Raw genomic sequence first — 18,350 nt, 5'->3', positions numbered from 1 at the left:
AGTAATTTCCGTCCATACACCGTACACAAGCAGTGTCAGTTTACAATGAAGTCTATGGAGAAGTGAGGGGGAGAGTCAGATATGTGGTGTCTACAGAAAGCTGGATAGTTAATTTCTAACAACACTGCGGTGTTATGTACGGAAACGGTCTCTCTGTAGTGCAGATGTCTCTGTTCTCTTTGTTCCCTCCTCTCCATAGCCTTACAGATTTGATCAGTGGCAGAACTAGGCCTTCTTCTTTTATAAAGTGTATTACAATGTTTGTTCCCTTCACCTGCACTATGGAGTGATAAAAAAATAGACAAGTTAAGTGGTTGTTTTGCAGTACTGCATACTGACCACAAGGGGGCGCAGGTATACTGCTGAGTGGCTGCAGTAATATTATCCAGTATACAGAGCCCTCACAGGGGAAGATTACAGGGTAAGGAGCTAAATTGGAGAAGGGGATGAGAGCAGGAGAAAGATCGGCTCGTGAGGCCGGGAGCAGCAAAGGTAGGATTGTGGCTTGTTTTTTTTGGTTTGTGCACTTTTACCTTTATCATTGGTTTATTGGACTGTAGGGTGCGCTGTAAGAAGAGCCTATTTTGGAACACTATGATATATATATGAAATGTGTGGCTGCAGTATGGGGACATTACTAGGCTACTGGTAAACTAGACAGCGCTATAGAGCAGTATGAGGCGGTATAATAGTGCACAAGATCTCAGGTTCATCAGTGTTGGCCATGTGGATGGAGAGGACATCTGATGTGGACTTTGTGTTATACATCTCTATGCCCATATACATGTAGAGCTTATGTGCTCATATTGGCAGCATTGTCCCAATTGTAATACATACCGCGGTATTATAAGGAGTCCTCCATTACTGTGCTCTATTATACAGACCGATGTACAAGGTTTATTAGTAGTTGTGATAGGGACAGGCGATGCATCTACTAGGTGACGTCGGATGGTCGGACTCCAGGACTCGGGAGAAGATCATTTTGCAAATTTTCCATTGACCTCTGCGAAAAAAAATGACATCCTGAGACACTCTAGTATAGGCTATCACATTGGGCACTTAGGCTTGTAGTTCTGTCTTAAAGGGGTGTTTGACGTTACGCGTATGATGTGAGGGCTGATTAGTTCCTCGGAGGCAGACATGGTGATGTAGACCAAGCAACCAGAACATTAAAACCACTGAGAGCTGAAGTAAATGACATAATTATGGCGCCTGTCAAGCGCTCGGATATATCAGGGGGCAAGTGATGGGTCATTTCTTAACGTTGATGTGTGTGAAGCAGAAAAAATGAGCGAGCGTAAGGACCTGAGTGACTGACGAGGACCGAAATCTGATAGACAGGCGGACTTGTGACCGGTAGTAATGGCGTGACTGTGGAGAAATACTCTCTGCAAATATCTGTATATAATGTTGAGGAAAATGAAGAAAAAAAAAGATTATATATATATATATATTATTATTATATATATTCTATGTATGTATATACTGTACCACGTAGGGGTATTCCTAAAAGAATGATAGAGTAAAAAATATCTTCGAATTTTGTGTCTGCAGCTTCTATACAAATCTAGGTGTTTCTGTGGTAACAGACTACAAACAAAGCAGTGTAGTCTGATCCTGCAGTCATACTGTGTGTATATATATTTCTAGGGGGACTGTAGTATGGATACGGCCGCTTCTATGGCCCCGCTGAATGTATATACATCAAATATGGCCCCGATGGACAGGAGTATGACTGCGGGGTCAGACTACAATGTTTGTAGTCTGTTACAATGGAAACACATAGCTTTGCATACACGCTATAGACTCCGAATTCTAAGGGATTTTTTACTGAAGTCTGTTTATTTTGAGCTCGCACGCAGAGAAGGGCTGAGAGGTTTGATTCTCGCTTACATACCGCTATAACACTTTCCTTCCCCAGGGTAATGATTCAGTTTTTGCCCTTGCCCTGTATCTCATTTTCTATGAGAAGTGTGATCTGTACATGACACGAGGACGTCATTGCTGACTGTCGGAGATCTTGTCTTACTTCAGTATTGTACTGGGGTCCAGCGTCATATTTGGGTGTGTGCTGTGCATGGAGGGGTGGGTATCATTCTGTAGATGATGAGACCTCCTCTAGTCAATATTCCCTCCATCCGCAGCCCCTTGTCTCTGCTTAGATGCTGCGTCTTCTACCCTGGCACAGGCGGGTACTCCTATAAGATATGTAATTCTGCTTCTGTAAGGATCACATTACCCCGGGACAGCAGGATGAAGGGTAAGTGACACCCCGGGGTCCTCACTGCTATTGCATTACGCAGATGGAGTAGGTTGGTTTGGAGTTGTCGTAGGTTTGCCTGCCGTCCTATGTAAAACATGTTGATGTATTATGATGAGCTGCACCAAATGACACCCTCTGTTCTTGAGTATATATACAGATGTGGCAGAGCTGGGTATATAGGTAAACGGTTTCTGGAGTGTATTGAGACCTGATTTACAAGTAAGTTTGTTTGCAGTCCTTTGGAAAGCTGTAGAGATATATGTGAAGATTTGCTTGTTGCACATCAGATTTATACGGTAAATATGTGGTGACCCGCTAACGACATGTCGCGTCAGATGTAACTAAAAAAGGGTTATTCACTACTTACAGCATGTCTGGTTACAGCTATTCACCAAATTCACACAAGTCTTTAGAAATTTTTTGCAAATGTGTGCATATCTGGTATACGTTGTCTCATTCTTAACTATGGAAGTGCAACAAAAATGGCATTTTTTAGCAATCACTATATGACGTTTTGCATTTAACAATCAAGTCAATGTAGCAAAGTTACTGCTACTGCAGCCTTAACACGGAGTAAACGCGTGTGTATTTTTGCAAAATACACGGGTAAAAATAAGACTCGCATTGACTTCAATGATATTTTTACACGTGTAAAAATACGCCTGTAAAATGTCATTGAAGTCAATGGGAGTCTTATTTTTACCCGTGTATTTTGCAAAAATACACGCGCGTTTACTCCATGTGAAGGCTCCCATATGCATATAGATTATAGGGAACCTGTCACCATAAGACATGATGGTGATCTAATATCCTAAACTAGGTTACGGGTTCCTTTTATTGTTGACCATTCCTTGAGAAACTTCCCATTCATTTCTTCATTGCTATTTTATTTTTGATGACTTGTATAAAATTTATGTAAAAACCGGTCATCATTGGGGTTGTTGTACTCCAAGAGAAATCACGTGGGGCTGCGGTCAGCAAAAATGCTGCCTGCAAAAATAAATGTGCATCCTAAAAGCGTGCTATTATCCTGATTGAGTCGTGTTATGATCTGTAGTCAGGAGCCAATGATATATAATGGTCGGGTGAAATCTCTGTCTGTCCACTCCAATATTTGCCACAAGTCCTTATATCTAAATGCAACGCCTGTGGTTTGTTAAGTTGATTTGTAGTGTTAGTCCCTGTCCTATAATGTAGTGCAATGTACAGTAAGTAGTCATTGTAATGTTATGTTAAAACCTTACGGGAGTTGCTACCCAGCTTTCCTAGTGTACTGAACAACAAATATGGCTATGTATGCAGGTCAACAGGGCAGGGACTTGGTCCTGTGTACTGTGTGTGTGTGTATATATATATATATATATATATATATATATATATATATATATATATATATATATTAGGACATGTATATGGCAAGGTGTGCAATACTGTATGTTGCCTCTGCAAGGCGCCCTATACGGCCCTAAAAACTACCAACATAATATGGCACAACAGTAAGTCAATGGGATCCATTGGGCTCTATGTTGTGGTAAGAGGTGTAACATGCAGCTCCTGGGCCCCTAACCAAAATCTGTCCCCCCAAGATACAGATCTAAGTTGTCACACACTAGAGCAATATGGAAGGGGAGCCATTACCCATATCAACCAATCGCAGCACAGCTTTCATTTTTCAGGAACAGACTACAAAATGAAAGCTGTGCTGTGATTGGTTGCTACGGCCAACTAAGACAGTTTTGCTTTTAGACAGGCCTAATAAATCTGCCCCACTGCTCTAGTTTTACTAAATCTCCCGAATCCATATTAAATGATATTATAGGTTGTCATGCCTTATGTTTTATGTCCTGTCCCCCTATTTCATATAAACACCGTTGTAATATTTTGCGGTTCAGAGCGGCGGCCATTTTGTGTTATTTTATTACTCGCTCCCAGTAAATATGGAGGTCAGTTTATAAAGCGCTTACGGATAAATCCTTTGGAGACTTTCGGCTCTCTGATATATTACAGCAGCTGGGACGCCACAATTTTCGCCTGGCTTGATGCTTTTAATATGATGCAACGCTGCGGACAGAGAGAGAGAGAGGGGCTTGTGTTAATATAAAAGCTGTTTATTTGCTATATGAGGTCATTGATTCCGTCAGTCTCCGGAGAGTCACCGCGCTCGCTAATCTGTGTGCAGAGTCCCCCTGTCTGCTTCCTTTGTTTGCCAGGTCGCCGCTCGGGGGTCCTGCTACAATGGGGGACATTACTACAAATCACTAGAGGTGGACGATATTACAGAATGGAATTTTACACCCATTTTATAGCAGAATACGTTAATTCGGTGCCACAGTTCTGGATTATCAAATATTCTGGATTACAAATTGAAGTAGGATGTAAAACCTGCGACTGTAAATGTCTTACCGTGTTTTATATCTCAGTCAGAGACGTCGCACATCCGGCTATTTTTGCACCGTTCTGCTTTCCTTACGAGATTGTAGATTTTCGTTAGCGAGAGATTCCAGATGATCAGAAATGCTGGACTATTGGACGTCGGGTGGAAGGAATGATACTGTATATTACTATGTATAGCGTTACTCATATATTGCGGTGATAATAGGGTGAGATCATGTCAGGAATAAGCAGACGACTTCTAAGTAGATAAGATTCCTTATGTCTTCTCTTACATATAATCTTCAGTGTCATGAGTTGGATATCTTTATCTACCTGATATCTCTATATCCTATCTCTCTGATATTTATTTCTTGCTTAGTTATATAGCACCATCCTATGCCGCAGCGCTGTACAGACATTGTCAGTCACTGTCCCATATAGGACTCACAATTTACATTCCCTATCAGTATGTCTATGTAATGTGGGAGGAAACCGAAGTACCTGGAGGATACTCACCAAACATGAAGGACCCAGGACTCCAGCACTGCGAGGCAACAGCGCTAACCACTGAGCCACCGTGCGGATACTGGATACACATACAAAAAACTCAGACAGCACAATGTGAACAGGTGCAAGCTGCTGAGGCAATGTTACAAATGTCGAAATACATTCACCCAGATGGGACCCTGCAATAAATAAACAGACCTCGACTGGAGCCAGAATAGGTCTATTTCTCTGACGCTAGATTCACACTGGGGTTAGCCTAAGGGCGAGCTCTTAAGGTTCTTTCGGTGACTTTTCCCTTTTGTGAAACCCCTTGAATTTTTGGGAAAGTAAATGCACTTCCCTGTGACTAGGTTCACACTAGCGTATTTGAAGTAGAATGGTGGACAGAATCCCCGAATGGTCACACGATAGTGCAATGATATTTATGTATATGATTATCTCTATCTATCTATCTATCTATCTATCATCTATCTATCTATCTATCTATCTATCTATCTATCTATCTATCTATCATCGATCTATCAATCTATATAATCTATGTATCTGATCTATCTTCTCTTTATCTGACTTCTGTCTGCCTATCTATAATGTACATTGTGAAGTATTCCCATTTTCGACAAATATGGCATATCCATATGATATTGATTCAAAGATGCAGGTCTCACCTCTGGGAACCACAGCTATGGTCCGGTTCGAGCAAGTAATGAACAACATAAAAAATTAGCGGTTCTACCATATCAACAATTACTGTAGCGATATAGAGATCCGTCACCTCTACTGGTTAGAACACACTTGTATTCCCCAATTATAACAATCCTGGAGCATCTTATGCTATAGATTGGTATTGTACTGTTCCTCTGTTACTCCTCCAAGAAATGAATGACTGAATAAGTAGCTGAGAGTTCAGGTGAGAGCCGTATATAGCAAAGACAATTAAAAAAACATGCCATTGTCCTGCCATACATTATTTCTCATGATGAAACAAAGTTACCCAAGTATAGGATAAGCATATATAATAATACCTCTAGGATAGGTGATCAGTATGTGATCTGTGGGGATCTGACACCTGGACCCTGCACAGATCAGCTCTTGCAGCAGTTTCTGGGTACCAGGATAGCACATGCAGTACCGCGCCTATACAAGGAGTGGCGTATCAGCCCCGTCCACTGCTTCCAGGGAACTGCTTGTGCCACTCTTATGACTTGTACGGACGCAGTGTCACACCGATTCCAGCCCCTATTCAATCTATTGTACGAAAAGCAAAATGTGAACGCGCTTCTCGCCTCTCCAGCCTAGCTCTCCCTTAATAAAGAAGCCTTTGGCTCCAAATCTGGCAGGGTTTTTCTTGGGCTAAATCCTCACCTAAAATGTTGTGAGAAGTTATTCTTGACGACAGCCAAAAGGGATCTGGATAATGTTGCAGTAAATACACGGCCCCTAATTTTTGTCTCTGCGATTGTCATAAACCGAAAATTGTTCTGGTGTGATTTGTTCTGTTGCGCTTCGCCCGGTCTCTTGGAGAAATCTTCTTTAATGTACTTCAATATCACATCTTGGTGAGAACGCTGAAATGTAAGAAATCTGCTGTTAATTTCTGCGAGTTGTTTTATAAAATTGAGATCAGACGGTATTTACATTTTACCACGGCCGCGCTAATCCTGTCCGGACAATTTTCTCCACATTGAAATGAAAGTTTCTGGTTTATGTTTCGAATTAAACTCAACAAAAGTTCCATTTATTTGGAGATGAAGCTAATGATTTGTTTGGACGATGTGCCATTTTCTCATTTCGCTAAAATGTATTGAAATAAGTTAAAAAAAAAAAAAAATAGTTGGAGTCTTCCGTCACAATGTCTCTTTTGTGTCAGGTCTAATGAAGTTTTCTGGAATTTTTTTTTTTTTGCTAATTGGATGAAAAAACTGAATTGGTCGCATAGGTTTGGACTTGTCACACTTGGGTGGTCAGACTTGTTAGGTGGTGTTGACTGGTGGTTAGGTCAAGGGGCTAGACCACAGGAGGGCTGACTACTGCGCCGGGGCTACGACCGTGATGATATAATAAGTAGTATGGCCTCTGCCTAGGGCCCCATGGTAAAAAATGTAGTAGGGCCCCTCTGCTTACAATATTTAGATTAATACCACCATACAATTCCTAAATAGTCATAGTCAATGGAAATTTATATGCTACACTCTCAGATGTTGAATACTTGGAGAGCCCCTTGGATATGGGAACCCTATGCAACTGTCCTGTTTGCCACCCTATAAAAAACATCACCTATCTCTGAAGTTCAAACAATGGCTTACATAGCCAAGAGGGGGCCAGTGGCATAGATTAAAATCGGTGTCCTATTATGGCACCAGGTTTTGCCACCCCCCGATAAGGGGCTGGTGTTGGTTTCCTGTTCTGTCCTTTTCGATTTCCCAACCGGTTGTCTGTAGATCCTCCGGAGGGCCCAGTTCTGTGCACCAGCCGGAAACAAAGGAGAGGGCTGCCCAGTTCAAGGAGAGGGCCAGCTCCCCTCTCAACAATGGGCACATGGTTAGCCCCTGTGGTGTGTACAATATTGTAATTAATAAGGATAGGTCTACAATAGGGTTGAGCGACCTGGATCGGGAAAGATCGGATACCGATCAGCGATCGAGCAAATTTCAGGATCGCGATCAGGATCGGCTGGAAAATGATCGGAAATCGGATTTTAAAATCGATCCTGAAATCTCAAGATTGGCTCAACCCTAGTCTACAATATCAGATTGGTGAAGGTCTGACACTTGGCACTCCCACCATCAGATACACGATTGTAAGATCAGACTACACATGAGTCTGCATATGAACTGAATACACAAAACGGTATGACAAGGTTATTTGCAATGTTGCTTTATTTCAGATACCTTTGAGTAGTCAATACATTTTTGGTGTGTTCACACACTGTAAATTCAGAGAACCCCTTTAAAGACTCCAGGTTGTGTCTGATGGTGGCAAGGTCTGTGTTAGGTCATTTCTTTAGATCTTGGCCTGTACTTTCTCTGCTTGTTATTTTGTTTGCCTTGAGATTTCTCGATAATTTATCTTATATTTAACTCTCTATTGACGGCTTCATTGTGGAAATTCTCTTCCATAAAATCTAAAAATGGTGAAGTGGACTTATGCCATGGGCTAAAATTTTCCAGCCAAAGTCTGGCTTTTGAAAGGAATCCGTCAGGTCCAAAATGCCGTCCATTCTAATAATATTGCCATGTAAGTGCCTTTAATAGGAGCAGAAACATGTGATCACAAACCAATGAAGCAATGCAGAGACAAGTGCATTGGAGGCGGAGCCTAATTTACTAGGTTTGCCTACAGACAGCTGCAAGTGCTTTGGCTCTCCTCTGATAGTGCAGTCCCAATGATGCTCCTATAGCTGCGAATGACATTTGCATTCTCTGCCTGCGTCGCAGCTGTCTGTAGGCAAATTTGGCAAATCAGACGGAGTTTCCCTTTAAGCTGTATTGAGCCAGCGGGATATGGAATGTTATAATAAGCCATTTGTAGTCTGGACATACATGAGAGGGTTGTGATGTTAGAATATGCATGGGCGATGATGTCATGTCATACACTGTCACTGAATACATCAGAATATTAATACTGTTATTGCTGGACAACAAATATATTTCACAAAAACAGATTTAAGAGCTGGAACTTTTATATGGAATGTGTGGAGCACCTGCTGAATGGGGGAGGGGACGGGAGAACTGCCCCAACATGGTGCAATGAGGAGAACTGCCCCATCATGGTGCAATACAGTAAAGGAGGAGAACTGCCCCATCATGGTGCAATACAGTATAGGAGGAGGAGAACTGCCCCATCATGGGGCAATACAGTATAGGAGGAAAAGAACTGCCCCATCATGGTGCAATACAGTTTAGGAGGAGGAGAACTGCCCCATCATGGTGCAATACAGTATAGAAGGAGGAGAACTGCCCCATCATGGGGCAATACAGTATAGGAGGAGAAGAACTGCCCCATCATGGTGCAATACAGTTTAGGAGGAGGAGAACTGCCCCATCATGGTGCAATACAGTATAGGAGGAGGAGAACTGCCCCATTATGGTGCAATGAGGAGAACTACCCATCATGGTGCAATACAGTAAAGGAGGAGAACTGCCCCATCATGGAGCAATACAGTATAGGAGGAGGAGAACTGCCCCATCATGGGGCAATACAGTATAGGAGGAGGAGAACTGCCCCAATATAATGCAATGAGGAGAACTGTCCCATCATGGTGCAATGAGGAGAACTGCCCCATCATGGTGCAATGAGGAGAACTGCCCCATCATGGTGCAATACAGTAAAGGAGGAGGAGAACTGCCCCATCATGGTGCAATGAGGAGAACTGCCCCATCATGGTGCAATACAGTAAAGGAGGAGGAGAACTGCCCTATCATGGTGCAATGAGGAGAACTGCCTCATCATGGTGCAATACAGTAAAGGAGGAGGAAAACTGCCCCATCATGGTGCAATACAGTATAGGAGGAGGAGAACTGCCCCATCATGGTGCAATACAGTATAGGAGGAGGAGAACTGCCCCATCATGGTGCAATACAGTATAGGAGGAGGAGAACTGCCCCATTATGGTGCAATGAGGAGAACTACCCATCATGGTGCAATACAGTAAAGGAGGAGAACTGCCCCATCATGGAGCAATACAGTATAGGAGGAGGAGAACTTCCCCATCATGGTGCAATACAGTATAGGAGGAGGAGAACTGCCCCATCATGGTGCAATACAGTATAGGAGGAGGAGAACTGCCCATCATGGTGCAATACAGTATAGGAGGAGGAGAACTGCCTCATCATGGTGCAACTTGTATGTTGACAAAAACAGGCGATATCTCAGCAATGGAGGCAGCGATTCACAAGGGGGCTACATGGTTTGGTTGAGGTGACCCTAACCTACCTATCTGCAGGGGTGACATCCTGTGATCTGCTGACAGACTCTATTTAAAGAGAGTCTTTTCCTGTACAATACTCATCTATGAATTACGCAGACCCTTCATGAAGACACCGGAGACATAAACCAGGGGCGTACAGGCAGCGGTTGTGTTTTTTATTACCAACGAAACAGAATTGTTGGAGTAATTGCGCAATAACAAAGACTCATTGTATAGAAGTAATCTGGACAATGGGAGAATAAAGTTATATAACCCATATAAAACCCATGTGTACATGAGCATCCATCCCTAACACGCTCCACCCATCCGGGACTTTTACTTCTGTTTCGACTCCACATTGCTCTTTATTCCAAAATCAGTTTGTTGCGTTGTGAGACTTTTCGTTGCTGCCAATTCGTTATTTGCTCCGATAATTTATAGCTGTCTCTTATGTGTCTTTAGTTTCTTCTGTTCGTCTTAGTTTTACGCCAGGTTCTGCTGGATTCAAGGCAAAGCTAACAAAAAGTTGTTCTCCTCCCTATTGCTCCATCATAATTTTTGGAAAAATTGTAATCAATATCTCCGCCTGCGATGGGGAGTGATAGGCAATGACTGTGGCAAGGCTGGAGGAGTTACAATGGGATATCCCTGGTCTGGCTAGGATCCAGTCGGTGGCGCTGTACAGTCCGCCCGACTCCACCAGCCATCCCATCAAGCCTACCACACCCTCGGCCTAGGCAAGTCTTCTTGCAGCGTGTTCCAAGTCATAACAAGTAAAAATGCCTATCCTAAATGCATCTCTAACCCATACCTTTCAACACTTCGGGAAGTTCTGGGAGGCTCCCGAAAAAAGGGATGACCTCCTGGACTCTTGGAATTGCTGGTAAAACTCCTGGGCCAAGCCAAATGCTTGCAGTCTCTGTAAATTTGACTTGGGCACATTTTCTGGTGGTCACATCTGAAAAGGAGGTGTGGCCGGCACCTCATAAAAACGGCATGGCCGTGCCTAAAGGGGGCATAACCACACCCATAAGGAGTGTGACTATATCCAAAAATTTCCAAGCTGGGCTTTGCATACTGCTCATTGTGCACCGCTTTCCCCGAAGACCCTGGATAATTGAATGAGCCCTTTAAGTTATCGATGTGCATTGCGGATCTCTATTGGAATCCATTGGTTTCCAGCATCTTCTCTTCTTTGCTTGGTCAATGGACCATGGCCCAATAAAAGAAGGCATAAATATCTCCTTCTATGGCATTGACCACAGCTTACCATATCATATCCACTCTCCTCTCCATCCTTCCATTTGTACCATCCATTGAAATCCTAAAAAGTCAACCTGTAGTATCCTGAATAGGGTTGAGCCGATCTTGAGATTTCAGGATCGATTTTAAAATCCGATTTCCGATCATTTTCCAGCCGATCCCGATCGTGAAATTTGCTCGATCTCCGATTGGGATCTGATCTTTTCCGATCCCGATCGCCCAACCCCAATTCTGGTGTAATGCCATTGACTGTCCAAGGTTAAGAATAACCTATGGATGTCCTCACCGCGATGCAGTCGATCCTTATGACAATGACGTCTTTGATCTGCGCCATCCTGATATCCTGAGAATGCAGAATGAGCAGTGACAATCCGGCGTAGGGACATATGACGACTTTAGGTAAAGCTAATAAGGAACAGATGAGGACGGAATAAGCGCGATGTGAAGTGTGGGCTCCTCGAGAGCCGTCTTTGATCCCGTGCCTGATCCAACATTTTTTACTATTAAACACTCCAAATAAATAGTAGGTATTGGCCCCGTGACCTTCCTATTAATAACAGCACTTAGCACCCCGTTGACCTTTCTACCACTTTTACTGGAAGATCCCCCTGCCATAAACCCAGGAGCAGAAGTCTCCTATTAACAGGTGTCTCGCAGACTCCCAAACTGTTTGATCACGGCGTACGAATCGGCGTCCAGTACGGTAAAAATTGTTTTTGTACGCAATTAATTCTGAGCATTTGAAGGTTTTTTTTTGAAATGCAGAAGATAATACCTGAAGTCCCCTTTTTGTAAGGCTGTTTCGGTCAGAGGCCACACGTGGTTTGATTTTTCCCGTGGAAGATCTAATGTTTTCAAGGCACATTCATGACAAAGTGCCTGCCTACGGACTTGGAGTTGCGAGCGTGAGTCTAATACGCTTTGACAGAGGATATTCATGAGCCATGTGTTCCTGATTAAGTCATTTGGGGCATTAAAAGCTGATAAAAGGGGCATATTTTACAAAGGAGGACTCGACCAAATACAAGGCAGCACTTAGAGGAAAACCCAAGCAATTTGTAGAGCAAAAAGAAAACACCGCGGATCGGGGATTTGGTTGTTGTGCCAACTGGGCATAGGGCGATGCGGTTTTCTGCTTTCAATTTTTGACTATGGCTGAGCTAGTGACCCGGCTCATCTAATAAGAAATGAAGAAGGGTTCCTCAAAAATCAATCGAAGCCTAGAAACTAGAATTCAAATTCCCTGCAGCGCCCCCATGGGAGGTATGAAGTATTACATTATGTCCAGAGAAGTCAGTGGGCTCTTTGTATAATACATGGACGCACTGGGATATCCAAAAACACAGACACTCTTTATAGCTAATTGATCGAAATAAAGCCCCTCCATTAACTCTGCATGCCTAATAGAGTTGAGAATGGGGTTTTTAAAGGGGACCATCACCCACTCCAACGCTTTACAACTTTCCATAGGTGCTACTCCACTGATTCCAACACAGTTGGAATTTTTTCTCTAGCCCCCACCACTCCTGAGCAATCGTTTCTGTTAGTTTGAGGACCCCATATGCCAATTAGGTGGGCGGCCCCAAATCTGCTCCAAAACTGACATAATCAATTACTCTGGAATGGTGGGGGCTAGAGAAAAAATTCCAACTGCATTATAATCCGTGGAATGGTGCCCACTGAATCCTGCACAGAGTTGGAGATGGTGCAGGTGGTGGAAGTTCCCCTTTAAGCTGTATTTCTATCTGCTAATCCCCAATATATTAAAAAAAATGACCCTAGTTTGACAACGGATGTTTTTTCTATTAGGACATTCAGCAATAACCGTATGTCAGGATTGTTCCAATTGTAGCAAAGACCAGAACAATAGGGAATTGCCTAACAGCGGGATCCTCTGTAATACTGAGATTATAATTGTAATGATACTTTTGCCAAGGAAACATTTTACAGGATATGATTTCCAACTAATGCAATAGATTTCTGATGAGGGGAATGATTGTTTTACCATAGAGGTACGGATATGTATATGTAACATTTAGGATATGCCATACCTTTATTGTATGGGGTATTGGACAGCAGGCCTGAGATGTGCATGTACTCACCTCCCCCCCCCCCCCCCCAATTCTGAGTTGTTCTCCTGGTATCGACTCCTTCAGCTGCTCCAGATTTCGGGAGGTTCCTTAAACCCCGCAAACCAATTTACACAGCATCTGCAGTTTATGGAGCTTCTTCTCTGTGAGCGCCATAGTAATGTATTGATGGTGTCACCAGCAGATCTACTCCTAGGATGACATTGAGGGACATGGCCAACAGTCTCCAAAACTGAATTGGCAAGGGGGAGGGGTAACTGTTTGAATTCATGTCGGATCAGCATGACATTTTAAGAGCAGATCCTCATAGTACCAGGTAAAATTAAAGATGGAAGCTTATTGATTTCAGTGGGTATTATTTAGGTATACATATATATATATTCATATATATGGGGTGATGTAGGTATTCAGCACATGAGGACATATATATAGTGAGCATGCCTATATGTAGGGCAATGTATGTAGTGACAGCACCAATATGGGCAGTGATGTATGTACTTACCCTTCCTGATTCCTATATGTGGCACAATGTATATAGTGAGCATGTCTATATGCCTGATAGCCTATGTATTGAGTGTGCCTATATGTGGGGCAATGTATATAGTGAGCATACGTGTGTTTTCATGTATGTTAAGTGCAAACATATACACTCACCGGCCACTTTATTAGGTACACCTGTCCAACTGCTCGTTAACACTTAATTTCTAATCAGCCAATCACATGGCGGCAACTCAGTGCATTTAGGCATGTAGACATGGTCAAGACAATCTCCTGCAGTTCAAACCGAGCATCAGTATGGGGAAGAAAGGTGATTTGAGTGCCTTTGAACGTGGCATGGTTGTTGGTGCCAGAAGGGCTGGTCTGAGTATTTCAGAAACTGCTGATCTACTGGGATTTTCACGCACAACCATCTCTAGGGTTTACAGAGAATGGTCCGAAAAAGAAAAAACATCCAGTGAGCGGCAGTTCTGTGGGCGGAAATGCGTTGTTGATGCCAGAGGTCAGAGGAGAATGGCCAGACTGGTTCGAGCTGATAGAAAGGCAACAGTGACTCAAATAGCCACCCGTTACAACCAAGGTAGCCAGAAGAGCATCTCTGAACGCCGCACAGTACGTCGAACTTTGAGGCTACAGATGGGCTACAGCAGCAGAAGACCACACCGGGGGCCACTCCTTTCAGCTAAGAACAGGAAACTGAGGCTACAATTTGCACAAGCTCATCGAAATTGGACAATTGAAGATTGGAAAAACGTTGCCTGGTCTGATGAGTCTCGATTTCTGCTGCGACATTCGGATGGTAGGGTCAGAATTTGGCATCAACAACATGAAAGCATGGATCCATCCTGCCTTGTATCGGTAACGGTTCAGGCTGGTGGTGGTGGTGTCATGGTGTGGGGAATATTTTCTTGGCACTCTTTGGGCCCCTTGGTACCAATTGAGCATCGTTGCAACGCCAAAGCCTACCTGAGTATTGTTGCTTACCATGTCCATCCCTTTATGACCACAATGTACCCAACATCTGATGGCTACTTTCAGCAGGATAATGCAATGCCATGTCATAAAGCTGGAATCATCTCAGACTGGTTTCTTGTACATGACAATGAGTTCACTGTACTCCAATGGCCTCCACAGTCACCAGATCTCAATCCAATAGAGGAGCATCTTTGGGATGTGGTGGAACGGGAGATTCGCATCATGGATGTGCAGCCGACAAATCTGCGGCAACTGTGTGATGCCATCATGTCAATATGGACCAAAATCTCTGAGGAATGCTTCCAGCACCTTGTTGTATCTATGCCACGAAGAATTGAGGCAGTTCTGAAGGCAAAAGGGGGTCCAACCCGTTACTAGCATGGTGTACCTAATAAAGTGGCCGGTGAGTGTAAATCTATCATATATATGATGAACGTGTGTAAGTGTACTACTGTGTATTTGGTAGCTTCAAAGTAAGAGCCAAATGTGGCTGGCAAGGAAAAGAATATTAGAGATACCAGACAATTGCTAAAAATCTGATAAATTTGGCACAATTGAGTGGTGTTTTCATACATATGTCTGTATATGTAAAGTTACCCATATTACCCAATAGAAGGTCCAACATTCATAGCCTCACTGACATACACCCTGTAACAACCCAGCCATTTTTTTTCTTAGACCGGTTCTCAATAACAATCCAGTGACCTATTCATAAAAGCATATATAGGACCACTGACTTCCACATCAAGTGCCTTCATCCAGCACATCACATGACCTGTATTAGCCAATAGCAGCTCAAATTTACTTCATTCTTAGCCTCACAGACATACACACAGGTTTCCATAACAACCCAACAAATTAAAATTTTAGACTGGATTTCAATAACAACCCAACAACATATTCACAAAAGCATATATAGCACCACTGGCTTCCACATCAAGGGCCTCACTCCATGTCACAACAGATGACCCGTATTAGTCAATAGAAACTCACAGGTCCAACATTTTTAGCCTCACTGACATCCACACAAGTTTCCATAACAACCCAGCCATTTTTGTTTTAGATTAGCAACCCAGCAACATATTCACAAAAATAAATATGGCACCACTGGCTTCCACATCAAGGGCCTCCCTCCATATCACATCAGATGAACCCTATTAGCCAATAGAAGCCTGCAGCTCCTTCATTCGTACCCTCACAGACATACACACGGTTTCCATAGCAACCAGACAGATTTATTTTTTAGACTGGGTTTCAAAAACAACTCAGTAACATATCCACAAAAATAAATATGGCATCACTGGCTTCTATATCATGGACCTCCCTCTATATCACATGACATGACCCTTCATTCCTACCCTCACTGACATACACACATATACCTCCCAACTTTTGAAAAGTAGAAAGGGACAAAATGTGCGCCGTGACATATTTGGCTCCACCCACTTTTATGTTGACTCCGCCCATTCTCATTCATTTTTCATTTTATATTGTGCTCCCACACAATATAATCCTCCTACAGTCACCCGTAAATTATATGTCCCCCCTCTATCTCCCCCCCAGTTTCATATACACCCTTGATCTGCCCCCAGTTTCATGTCCCCCCTCCATCTCTGTCCCCAGATTCATGTCCCCCCATCTCTGCCCCCAGATTCATGTCCCCTCCATCTCTGCCCCCAGATTCATGTTCCCCCATCTCTGCCCCCAGATTCATGTCCCCTCCATCTCTGCCCCAGATTCATGTCCCCCCATCTCTGCCCCCAGATTCATGTCCCCCCATCTCTGCCTCCAGATTCATGTCCCCCCATCTCTGCCCCCAGATTCATGTCCCCATCTCTGCCCCCAGTTTCATGTCCCCCCTCCATCTCTGCTCCCAGATTCATGTCCCCTCCATCTCTGCCCCCAGATTCATGTCCCCCCATCTCTGCCCCCAGATTCATGTCCCCCCCATCTCTGCCCCAGATTCATGTCCCCCATCTCTGCCCCAAGATTCATGTCCCCCCATCTCTGCCCCCAGATTCATGTCCCCCCATCTCTGCCCCCACATTCATGTCCCCTCCATCTCTGCCCCCAGATTCATGTCCCCCTATCTCTGCCCCCAGATTCATGTCCCCACATCTCTGCCCCAGATTCATGTCCCTCCATCTCTGCCCCCAGATTCACGTCCCTCCATCTCTGCCCCCAGATTCTTGTCCCCTCCTTCATCTGCCCCCAGTTTCATGTCCCTCCATCTCTGCCCCCAGATTCACGTCCCTCCATCTCTGCCCCCAGATTCTTGTCCCCTCCTTCATCTGCCCCCAGTTTCACGTTCCACCTCAGTGTACACATTACACTTACCACTTACCCCCAGTTTAATATACACCCTTCATCTGCCCCCAGATTTGTCCCCCCCATCTCTGCCCCCAGATTCATGCCCCTCCTCCATTTCTGCCCCCAGATTCATGTCCCCACCATCTCTGTCCCCAGATTCATGTTCCCCCATCTATGCCCCCAGATTCATGTCCCCCCATTTCTGCCCCCAGATTCATGTCCCCCCATCTCTGCCCCCAGATTCATGTCCCCCCATCTCTGCCTCCAGATTCATGTCCCCCCATCTCTGCCTCCAGATTCATGTCCCCCCATCTCTGCCACCAGATTCATGTCCCCCCATCTCTGCCACCAGATTCATGTCCCCCCATCTCTGCCCCCAAATTCATGTCCCTCCATCTCTGCCCCCAGATTAATGTCCCCCCATCTTTGCCCCCAGATTCATGTCCCCCCATCTCTGCCCCAGATTCATGTCCCCCCATCTCTGCCCCCAGATTCATGTCCCCTCCATCTCTGCCCCCAGATTCATGTCCCCACATCTCTGCCCCCAGATTCATGTCCCCACATCTCTGCCCCCAGATTCATGTCCCCTCCATCTCTGCCCCCAGATTCATGTCCCCTCCATCTCTGCCCCCAGATTCATGTCCCCCCATCTCTGCCCCCAGATTCATGTCCCCATCTCTGCCCCCAGATTCATGTCCCCATCTCTGCCCCCAGATTCATGTCCCCACATCTCTGCCCCCAGATTCTTGTCCCCTCCATCTCTGCCCCCAGTGTCATACCGTCCCCTCCTTCATCTGCCCCCAGTTTCACGTTCCACCTCAGTGTACACATTACACTTACCTTCTCCTTGCTCCCCCGCCGCTCTCTGCGCGCCTCTCTCTCTCGCACACAGTTGTAGACGCGATGTGACGTCATCACATCGCGTCTACACAGCCAGTAGCCCGGAGGACGCGGCAAAGCAAGGAGCTGAACTGTGACAGCTCCTTGCTTTAGCCGTGTATGTATTCCTCTGGACGCAGATCTGAGTTGAAATCGGGACATACCTCCCACCAACCGGGACCGCGGGACACGTGGAAATCAGGACGGTTGGGAGGTATGCACACAGTTTTATACCAGGTTTCCATAACAACCCAACCATTTTATGGCATCCTATCCGTATTTTTTA

General features: G+C 44.4%; 2 protein-coding genes across 2 annotated transcripts in view; both read left to right on the top strand.

The window, feature by feature from the left end:
* Window positions 1-18,350, top strand: part of YIPF1 (Yip1 domain family member 1) — a 98,539-nt gene that overhangs the window by 29,491 nt on the left and 50,698 nt on the right. The window lies entirely within an intron of this gene.
* GLIS1 (GLIS family zinc finger 1) overlaps window positions 409-18,350 on the top strand; it is a 72,944-nt gene continuing 55,002 nt past the window's right edge. Inside the window, exon 1 of the mRNA XM_075287797.1 lies at window positions 409-492. Coding sequence (XP_075143898.1) covers window positions 447-492 — 46 coding nt within the window. The 5' untranslated portion in view covers window positions 409-446. The remainder of the gene's footprint in view (window positions 493-18,350) is intronic.

This window comes from Leptodactylus fuscus, chromosome 9 (assembly GCF_031893055.1).
Source record: "Leptodactylus fuscus isolate aLepFus1 chromosome 9, aLepFus1.hap2, whole genome shotgun sequence".
Lineage (NCBI taxonomy): Eukaryota > Metazoa > Chordata > Amphibia > Anura > Leptodactylidae > Leptodactylus > Leptodactylus fuscus.
The sequence above is the reverse complement of the archived record's forward strand: the minus strand, read 5'-3'. Positions and strand labels throughout refer to the sequence as shown.